At 38.2% G+C, this 11,563-nt stretch overlaps 1 protein-coding gene across 1 annotated transcript; it reads left to right on the forward strand.

Annotated features, from left to right (window-relative positions):
* Window positions 1-4,536: 4,536 nt before the first annotated feature.
* LOC102269117 (olfactory receptor 7A17) lies at window positions 4,537-5,504 on the forward strand. Its single transcript, XM_005905687.2, is given in 2 exon segments — window positions 4,537-4,690; window positions 4,693-5,504. Coding segments are annotated over 2 exon segments (966 nt in total).
* The last annotated feature ends 6,059 nt before the right edge of the window (window positions 5,505-11,563 follow it).

Genomic DNA, 11,563 nt, shown 5'->3' on the forward strand with positions numbered 1-11,563 from the left:
TTAGCGACTAAACAAAGCAGGTGACTTGAAGCAGTTGATCAGATACATAGTTTTGTGTTCAATCAATGATTGTAATAGTGCAACTCTGCTGCTGCTGCTGCTAAGTTGCTTCAGTCGTGTCCGACTCTGTGCGACCCCAGAGACGGCAGCCCACCAGGCTCCCCCGTCCCTGGGATTCTCCAGGCAAGAACACTGGAGTGGGTTGCCATTTCCTTCTTCAATGTATGAAAGTGAAAAGTGAAAAGTGAAAGTGAAGTCGCTCAGTCGTGTCCGACTCCTAGCGACCCATGGACTGCAGCCCACCAGGCCCCTCCGTCGATGGGATTTTCCTGGCAAGAGTATTGGAGTGGGTTGCCATTACAAAGGAAAACATGTCCTGGATCATAATAGATTAGTAAGACAGAATCTGGAGAGTCTTTTTAATTTACCAACAGGACCTGGAGAAGAGGAGAACAAGAGAACTAGAAATATCTTGTGTTCTAATCAAAGCACACACCTTACTCAGTTCATAACTTTGGATCAATCACCTAATGCCAAAAATTAAGAAGGAGGATCATAACTGCAGAGTCTTCATAGGGTGGAATTTTGCAAGAAATAAATGAGACAATATAAGATTCTAACCCCAGTCCACAGTGTATTAAATGATCTAAATTTATCTCATATAATTACCAAAAGTTTTAAAAATATAAGCATGAAACTCCTAATTGATGGGTCAAAAGCATTATGAAGCCAAAGTTTATTTTACCCATGGTTTTAAAGCAAAGGAACACAGCTCGCTAAATTATTGAAGAATAAATAGTAAGTTTCTGGTGATATCAGGAACTGTGTTCCCATCACAAGTCAATATTTTTGAGACCCAAGTTAACTAGTCCAGACAGGCTCTCAGCCTTAGATTTGGAGAAAACTTGGACTCAGGGTTGTGGAAAGTTAAAACGTTAGACCTCTGAAAGCCAGAAGAGCTCATGGAGTAGTAAAAAGAACTGGATTTACCTCACTTTTAACTTGGTCTCTTGAGAACACAAATCAGCAGGAAAACTTTCCAGTTTTATTCAAACAAGTTCCCTTGGGGAAATACGCTCAGAGCTTGGAGTAATAGTGGAAAATGTATTAATGAGCAGATGTAGTGAGCCGATACAGTTAACATACAGAGCTGTAAATATCACCACAGCTACAGTATCTGAGCATGTTCAGCCTTAAGCTGGAGAAGGTATGATTTTTTGCACTTGAATTCCTAAGTCTGTCTCAGGAACCCATGCTTCACTCCTTTCTTCTTTCTCGTCTGAAGACAGAGCTTCAGTCCCCACCATCCAGGGAGGCACCGGCTTCCACACAGAGACCTTCATCTCAGACTTCCCCTCCAGGTGAGTCTAAGAGCTCCATAGACACTGCTGGAGAAAGTCAGAGGGAATGAAACCCAAGAACATTTACCTGAAGTCACCTGAAAACCCAAACAGCTGACCCAGAGCTGAGAGATCTCCATGTTTATTTGCTTGATTAACTAATTTATAATCAATTTATTTATAATGTTAAATAGAGAAATATCTATTGGATTCATCAATTCAAGATTTATTGTTGCCAGTTAAGTTTGGGAATGAAAATTTAGTTGAATGAGACTCAAGAAGGGAGGCATAGTGTTGTCAGTAAAATTTTATAATTTCCAAGAGATTTGCAGTTTAGGGAAGTAGGAAAATAGACCAGCAGACATAGAGAGATCTGCAGTGAAGTGACGACATTTTATTAATTTACTTTTAATATTTAAGATAAGGTATGTTTGAGAAGGCTCTATATTCATTAGGAAGATCCAGATCAATGGACTTATCTCCTGCCTTGTAACTACAGTTCTTGAAATATACTTCTCATAGAATCTTCTCTCACAGAGTATTCACCTGAATATATTGCATTTAACTGTATCTCTTTTATGTTTTGGCAGTTTTTGTGAAATTTTTACAATGTTGTGTTTTCTGCCATGCAACAATGCAAATCAGCCATAATTATCCATACATCCCCTCCCTCCCAAGCCTCCCATTTGACCCAGCAATCCCAATTGGACATATACCCGGAGAAAACCATAATGGAAAAAGACACATGTACTCCAGTGTTCATAACAGCACTATTTACAATAGGCAGGACATGGAAGCAACCTAGATGTCCAATAACAGATGAATAGATAAAGAAGATATAGTACGTATATACAGTGACATATTCTTCAGCCATTAAAAAGAATGAAATACTACATTTAATATGCAAACAGTCATATGGTAAAGGGCCTTACTTCACAATTATTTCAGTACTTGGGAGGCTGAATATATTTGGGGATTTTTGTTTATTTTATTTTCTGTACTGAAAACTGTTTCTGCATGTTCTTTGTTTTACATACTGGTACTTGAGTGCTGTTATTTTTTCTGTTTTTTTTTTCCTTCTTTTTTTGCTGTATAATTTCCTTTATAATTTATTTCATCTCAAGCTGTGAGATAAAAGCCCAAGAACTGTATTCCAGCCTGCAGAAGAAGGGGAGAATGAAATGTATTTTAAATACCTTGAGGAATCTTCTTGCTAAAATAGAAATGCATGCAACTTCTCTCTCCCCACTCTTTCCCTCCCCATCACAGGTGTGTCAGACACCATTTCACCCAAAACTGCTGTAAGCTGCAACCAGTTCCCTGGTCTGAATTTCCTATTCCAGTCTCTCTTTTTTATGTTTTATGCATTCTTTCAAACAATTATAATTTTTGAAAGACTTTGCTAATTTCCATTTAATCCTTGTATGTATGTGTAATGTATTTGTTGGGTTGTGTGCATGTTCATAAATTGTGAGTCGTCAAATCTATCAGTTAGTCATATTTTGTCTTTCCTCCCACTGCTCTTTAAACACAGAAAGTTCTACATTTGCAGTGGTTAAAAAAAAAAAAAAAACACCTTTAGATTAATTGCTTCTTTTTTTTACTTTTATTCTCTTTTTTAGTTTTAGTTGAAGGATAATTCCTTTACAATATTGCATTGGGTTCTGCCACACATCAACACAGATCAGCCATAGGTATACATATGTCTTCCTTCTCTTGAACCTGCCTCCCACCTCCCACCCCATCACAACCCTCTAGGTTGTCACAAAGCACCAGCTGTGGGTTCCCTGCACCATACAGCAAATACCCACTGGTGATCTATATTACATACGGTAATGTATATGTTTCCGTTGCTTGTTATTCACTTATTTTTCCTTACTGCTACCTTTTGTCTTCAGCAGATCTATTTTTAAAATATTAATCAAGTGCTGCCATCTTGTGGAACATATTCTTTTGCATTCAACGAAGATCACATATCTTTATCATAAGGATCTTTAAGTACATATATATATATATATTTATACTGACTGAAATTATAATTTTAGTTACTGTTTCCCCTGTGTGTGTGTGTTAGTCACTCAGCCATGTCCAATTCTTTGCAACCCCATGGACTGTACCCCACCAGGCTCCTCTGTCCATGAAATTCTCCAGGCAAGAATACTGGAGTGGGTTGCCACTTCCTTCTCTAGGGGATCTTCCAAGCCAGGGATCGAACCTGAGTCTTGTGCAATGCAGGCAGAATCTTTACCGTCTGAGCCATAGGAAAGCCCACTGTTTCCCATACTATTTTTTTAAATTATATTTCATTCACTTGTCCATTTCAATTATATACAAAACCAGTATCAGTGTGACCATGGTTATTTTATATTTTTCTTTCATAATTTCATCTTAATTTTTAGTTCAATTTTGTTTAGCCAACTTGTTTCCAATGCACTATAATTTAAACAGGTTTTATTTCTAGTTCTATTCTTTTTATTCTACAAATTTCATTTTCTAAAAATGTGTTTCTTTGTATATGCATACACTGATGAAACCACAGAGTGAACAAAGCAGGTGAGGTCCCGCCCATCTGTTTCTCACATTTTAATGGAGGAAGAAGCTGTGGTCCCTTGAGTCTGAACACCTTGCTGCTGTTCTCCCTGCGACCTGTCTCTTCTGCTGAACTCTTTATTCATATTGCTTTTCCCTCAGCAGGAACTTGTCTTTTAAAAAATAAACAAACAAAAAATAAACTATTCCTCAATTACTGCAATTGATTAGAAACATTTTGGACTATATCCTAGAGCTGCTGCTAAGTAGCTTCAGTCATGTCCTACTCTGTGCGATGGCATACCTTTTACATGTGATCCAGCATGTATGCACATTTAAGCAAAAAAATACACATGTTTCATATGCCAACAAACACACACAGAGCTGAACAAAGTAAACCAAAATACGTTTACCATATTCGAGGCATTCTGAATTTCTCAGTAACAGTGTAGAGTACATGACTACTAAAGGAAAAACAATGTGGAATAGGCATTCCTATTCTGAGATGGCACCGGGATCCTTCAAAATGGAAATTCCATACAAAAATTATGGATATGGATTTTTGAGTGCAAAATGTAAATTGTAGAATTTCAACTTTGTCTGCAGTGCCAATCTTTGAGAAAATTAGCCATAGTATTTTGTCTTTTGTGCCTGTCAAATTCACCACATGGAACCAGGGAATGAGACACAAATTTCAGAATTTCTTCTTCTGGGATTATCAAAGAAAATAGAACTTCAGCCCCTCATATTTGGACTTTTCCTCTCCATGTACCTGATCACTGTGATTGGAAACCTGCTCATCATCCTGGCCATCGGCTCAGACCCCACCTCCACACCCCCATGTACTTCTTCCTCTCCAACCTCTCCTTTGTAGACCTCTGCTTCACTTCCACCACCATCCCAAAGATGCTGAAGAATATACAGACCGAGAACCAAGCAATAACCTATGAAGGCTGCATCACCCAGATACACTTTTTCCTGCTCTTTGCCACAATGGAAATCTTCCTCCTGACCGTGATGGCCTATGACCGCTTCGTGGCCATCTGTCATCCTCTGCACTACACAATCATCATGAATCCCTGGGTCTGTGGACTCCTGGCTCTGATGTCCTGGATGATGAGTGTCCTGAATTCCTTGTTACAAAGCTTAATGGTGTTGTGGCTGTCCTTCTGTACAGACTTGGAAATCCCCCACTTTTTCTGTGAGATTACTCAGGTGGTCCAACTTGCCTGTTCTGACACCTTTCTTAATGACATTGTGCTGTACTTTGCAACTACGCTGTTAGGCAGTGTTTCCCTCACTGGTATCCTCTATTCTTACTCTAAGATAGCTTCCTCCATACGAAGAATCTCATCTGCTCAGGGGAAGTATAAAGCATTTTCTTCCTGTGCATCTCACCTCTCAGTTGTCTCCTTATTTTACTGTACAGCCTTAGGAGTGTATCTTAGCTCTGGTACTACCCACAGCTCACAGTCAAGTGCAACAGCCTCGGTGATGTACACTGTGGTCACACCCATGCTGAACCCCTTCATCTACAGTCTGAGGAACAAAGACATAAGGAGAGCTCTGAGAAGAATCATTGGGATGGCAGTTCTATATGGGCCAATTGTCCTGGGGCTAAAGAAGTACCCATGACTATAGGATTCAAAGCCACAGAGGCAGAAATTGCTTTTCCTTAATCAGATTGCTAAAGTAGAACTTGCTACTCCTATTTATAACCTGGAGTTTTCATTTATTTGAATTTAACTCCTCTACACAATTTGTCACTCACTTTATTAAGTTTCAGATCTGTCTGATACATAGACAGTTTTCCCTTTTTTCATATTCATGCATTCACAAAGTTTTCTCTTAGTTTTAGACCAAGAACATTTGAAGATTTCAGTATCTTACCTTGGGTAAATTGGATTATTTAAAAATTGTTATTGTTTAGTCACTCAGTTGTGTCTGACTCTGCAACCTCATGGACTGTATGTAGCTTGCCAGCCTCCTCTGTCCATGAGGTTTCCCAGGCAAGAATACTGAGAAATGGATTGTCATTTCCTTTCCCAGGGCATCTTCCCAGACTAGGAATTGAACATGCATCTTTGTGTTGACTGATGGATTATTTATCACTGATCCACCAGGGAAGTCCATTCCTTAAAAATTATTTCTTCTCAATGATACATATCATACCAAGTGATTTTACTTTTGTTTTCTGTATGAGTGTATTACTTACATGGGGAAAACAAACTAGATTTGGCAACTAAAGCCATTTATGTTATTTCATTGTAGAGGAAAATATGAAGCTACGGATTTTACTTTAATCCATTATTTTTCTACTGCCACTTTAACTTTTGTTCTTCACCTTGTAGATTTGAACATTAATCCATTTAAGTCCCAGCCTACTGATAGTGATACTATTGGCTAGGAGTATCTGAGGCGCTCACCTGGCTTGTATTAATTATTTCAAGAAAACACAGACATCTTCCTGATCAAGTCTATGCTGTTACTGGAGAGGTCCTTCTGGTATTTATTATGATTGAAAGATGCCTCTTGGCAATATCTATTAGGAAAATTTAAAAAACCTACAAAGTTTGTAATCACCAATACTGGAGGGTAATAGCATGCCATCACTTAGGTCTTAGGTAGAGAGAAAAAGAGAGCACTGACTGGGGGGCTCTGCCTGTATTGGGTTTTGTGGGTGGGGTGGCTAAGAGTCTTCTAGTTCACTCATTATTGGTGAATTTAAAACAAATAGTGGAATAAGGGCATGATCAGGAAAAAGCAGGTTCACTCACGTGCTCAGTCATCTATTTACTCAGGCTTTCTAAAAGGGCAACTTCATTGGTGGGGGGTGACTTGAATGCTTCTGTAGTAGCTGTGTCGTACAGCTGACAATATGCAGATGACACCACCCTAATGGCAGAAAGTGAAGAGGAGCAAAAGAGTCTCTTGATGAAGGTGAAAGAGGAGAGTGGAAAAGTTGACTTAAAACTCAACATCAAAAAAAAACTAAGATCATGGCATCCGGTTCCATCACTTCATGGCAAATAGATGGGGAAAAAATGGACACAGTGGCAGATTTTATTTTCTTGGGCTCCAAAATCACTGACGATGTTGACTGCAGACATGAAATTAAAATACACTTGCTCCTTGGAAGAAAAGCTATGATAAAACTTGGCAGCACATTGAAAAGCAGAGACATCATTTTGCCAACAAAGTTCTGCATAGTCAAAGCTGACATAGCTTTTTCCAATAGTCACATACAGATGTGTGTTGGACCATTAAAAAGGCTGAAAAGTGTGAAAGTGAAAGTCACTTAGTTGTGTCCAACTCTTTGTGACTTCAATGACTATACAGTCCCTGGAATTCTCCAGGCCAGAATATTGGAGTGGGTATCCCTTTCCTTCTCCAGGGGCTTTTCCCAACCGAGGGATAGAACCCAGGTCTCCACCATTGCAGGTGGATTTTTTACCAGCTAAGCCACAAGGGAAGCCACTGATGAATTGATGCTTTCGAGCTGTGGTATTGGATAAGACTCTTGGGAGTCCCTCAACTGCAAACAGATAAAATCAATAAATCCTAAAGGAAATCAACCCTGAATATTCATTGGAAGGACTGATGCTGAAACTGAAGCTTCAATACTTTGGCCATCTGAGGCAAAGAGCCAATTAATTGGAAAAGACCCTAATGCTTGAAAAGATTGAGGGCAGGAAGAGAAGGGGATGACAGAGGATGGGATTGTTGGATGGCATCACTGACTCAATGGACATGAGTTTAAGCAAGCTCCTAGGGATAGAGAAGGACAGGGAAGCCTGGCATGCTGTAGGCCATGGGGTTGCAAAGAGTCAGACACGACTTAGTGATTGAACAATAGCAGCAGTTAGCAATATGGTTATTCTACATGACTGTCTTTGAAATGAATGCCTCGGAAATCAAAAGTTGAATGTCTGGCTCTTACATTGTAATCAAAATCTTGGTATCAGATATTAAAGCTACAAGCCTGCTACTGTGTTTTATAACTGCTCTTCTGTCTTATTCAATTATCCACCTTGGTGTCCAGAATGCCTACCGCAGTCACTTGCAAAAATTGATTATCAAATACATATCTCATATGGAAGTTTACATGGAAAGAAAAATTTGAGTGATACTTCAGGAAATAAAGCCACTGGCCCAAACCCCAGGAAAGAACATGAAGACACAAGGTTCAGGGAGAAGCGAGGCTTTAATGACAGTCTTGCAAGATTTGGTGTCTGGTGGGCAGGCAAACCCAGAACTGTTACAATGGGGTTTTTATCCCCTCCTCGTGCAAGGAACTCTCACAGTTCCTCACTGGCATGAGTAACTACAGGGTCAATAATCTTCCCAAGGAAGTCACCTGGATTTGTTAACTCTCCCTTTGTCTGGATTTTCCTGTACAAGTATCCTGATGCTTATTACATCAGCAGGCTGTCACTGTAGGCTAGTTGTCCTTGAAAATGGACCACTTCAATTTTTTATTTTTTACAGTATGATTTTAGTATCACAGATGGCCATAAATATGAGGAAGCAAAATGTCAAGTCATACATTCTGTTACTGTGCACAATATTTTTCATGTTGTACATCTATTTATTAATGCATAGATTATCATAAGTCAGGGATTATATTCATTGAGATGAATGATTGGTTACTGTATTTTATGTTTTATTACATCATTGTTATCCTGTTTCTGCTTGGAAACTTCTAATCCTGCTAACTATTAGGACTCTTTCTCTTGTTCTATAAAATCTCTCCCTTTTCCTGACTTTTGCTAAAAATAAGGATTCATTTTGATATTTGGCAAAACTAATACAATTATGTAAAGTTTAAAAATAAAATAAAATTTAAAAAAATAAGGAATGATGAATGAATAATGTCAGTTCATTCATTTCTCATCTCCTTCATGCTCAGGAGTCTCTTCATTCTTAATGATCAGAGGATCATCCATAGGGAGTTTCATATCCTTCTCAGTCATATGATTCAGGGTCATCCATTTTTCTGCACAAACATGCATGTTCCTATGTGTGTCCTAGTTACCTAGAAGGGAGCCTCAAGATAGTCACTTGTTCCTACAGTTATCTGAAATAAACTGAAATAACACAATGACCAGGTGTCTTTTCTTCAAATATCAGAATATATGCCAAAAATTAAAATCTCCAGATTATTATAATTGCACTCATTCTGTTCATGCTCATTATTGCATCATTAGTTATCGATGCATAACAAATCATTCTGTGTCAATGGGATTAAATAATAATATCTAGTATCTTTATCATTAGACAAATTTTTAAGCTGTGGAGTCATACTAATTTCTTTGTGCTCCTCATAAGCATGTAGTCAGCTGTCACACTGTGTTTTTAAGACTCATTCATTGAGTTGCTGCTGGACAAGGAAGCCTGGCTGCTGGACAGGGAAGCCCATGGGGCTGCAAAGATTCGGACACAACTGAGTGACTGAACTGAACTCATGATGTTAGTATGACCGTAGTGCTTGTTTGTCTTGAATCAATTTCTTCTCTCAGTTTATCATAATTTTATCTTAAGATTTAACTTCTACTTACATAAAAATTAGCTTATCACATGAGCTACTTAAATTTAATAACACAGATTATATATCTAGAACATATATCCCAATTAGAACATGTATCTCACAGCCCTGTTAAGTGAGAACCTGCTGTCTATGCTTATAGATTCAACCCTTAGCCATGCACCATCAGATTTTTCCCATTTAATTAAATTATTGGAGTATAATTATACAGACAAAACTTCATAAAGTGTAGAAATTAATGAATTAAAAGAATTATACAAAAATAAGATAATCTACTAAATATTTTCATTTGTGGATAATTTGACAGTGTAATAGTTTTACTTTTTTACTTTTTTTCTGTTTTTTATTTTTTTAACTTTATAATATTGTATTGATTTTGCCATATATCAACATGAATCCACCACAGGTATACACATGCTCCCCATCCTGAACCCGCCTACTTCCTCCCTCCTCCCTCCCCGTACCATCCCTCTGGGTTGTCCCAGTGCACCAGCCCCAAGCATCTAGTATTGTGCATCGAACCATGACAGTGTAATAATTCTAAAGTATTTATGTAATTATGAAAATTTTCAACTATTTGAGCCTCTGTTTCCTTATTTCTGAAGGTTATGTGGAATAATAAACATAACTTAATAGGGACACAATAAGAAATAAATGAAATGAATATGGAAATTCAACTTTTAGCCCAAAGAAAACACTCAAGAGTAAATGTTGCATCTATTTCTGTGTGTGTGTGTGTTTGGCTGCATTTTTGTTTCAAATAAGCATAATCCTACACATATATGTACACACATACAGACAAGATTAGTATCCATCTTTATATTAAAGGGAAAACTGAGAGAAAATTGGAGAGAATAGAAATGAAAAGAATGAACATTTCAAGTAAAATGAAATAAAAGAATGTAGAAATATAGACATAAAAATTTAAGTACAGTGCGTGATCTCAGTTTTCATAATAGATCACATTTCCTGTCTTCATGTCAAAAGGCATCACAGTGAGGCATGTGTACAACAAAGTAAGGCAGTGAGGAATTCATTGTATCAGCTAATGGGATGGAAGACCTTCAAACAGACTGAAACTTTTTTTTTTTTTTTTTTTACTTAATGTGGATTTTCAACAACAAATAACCTAGTTAAGGTAAGCTAATGAATGAGCTGCAGAGAAGGCAATGGCTCTCCACTCCAGTACTCTTGCCTGGAGAATCCCATGGATGGAGGAGCCTGGTAGGCTGCCATCTATGGGGTCACACAGAGTCACACACGACTGAAGCGACTTAGCAGCAGCAGCAGCAGCAGCAATGAATGAACTGAGAAGTTTAAACTCAATCCTTGCAAACAAACTTTATTGAATAAATGTCTATATTAGATTTCTATTGTTGTAAAATACTCCCAAACTAGTTGCTTAAAATAAACAAATATATGCTCTTACAGTTCTGGGTGTAAGGAACTTAAAATAAATGAGTCTCATTGGGCTTATATCAAATGTCTGGAGACACAGTTCAATGTGGCAACATAGTAATATCCTACACTCACCTCCATCCATGGACACACCTAATCTACAGCTACCTATGCATCAACTTCCTCTGAAAAAGGTATGGAAACTAGATGAACTTTTCCTTCACAATAAATAATAATAGGAACACATCAGGATGGTAGAAGAAAAGTGGTCTCTCTAACAACCCTACCCCTGGCATTGGTGACCCACAAATAGGCGGGATCTTACACTTAACAGAGATGTTCCCTGAGGGACAAGAGGTGTATGCCTCACATCAGACTAAACAGGCCAACCCTTGGGGCCTATCTGCACCAGAGAGACAAGTATCCAGAATATGTGGCTTTGAAAACAAATGAGATTATGTGCAGGAGACCTAAAAGTCAGTGGAGAGGGAAAAATCTGCTCTCATAGAATTCATGTGTAGATTCGCTTACCCCAGGACCTAACACCAAAGCAGGAGGTTAAAAAGTACCTAGAATATACATAAAGTAGATTCATATTTAATTTAAGCATTGAATGGGGGTTGCAAGGAACTCCCCAGGTCGGTAAGTGCCCAATATGCTATTGGAGATCAGTGGAGAAATAACTCCAGAAAGAATGAAGGGATGGAGCCAGCTGTGAATGTGACTGGTGATAGAAGCAAGGTCCGATGCT

Source organism: Bos mutus, chromosome 7, assembly GCF_027580195.1.
Source record: "Bos mutus isolate GX-2022 chromosome 7, NWIPB_WYAK_1.1, whole genome shotgun sequence".
NCBI classification, from domain to species: Eukaryota; Metazoa; Chordata; class Mammalia; order Artiodactyla; family Bovidae; genus Bos; species Bos mutus.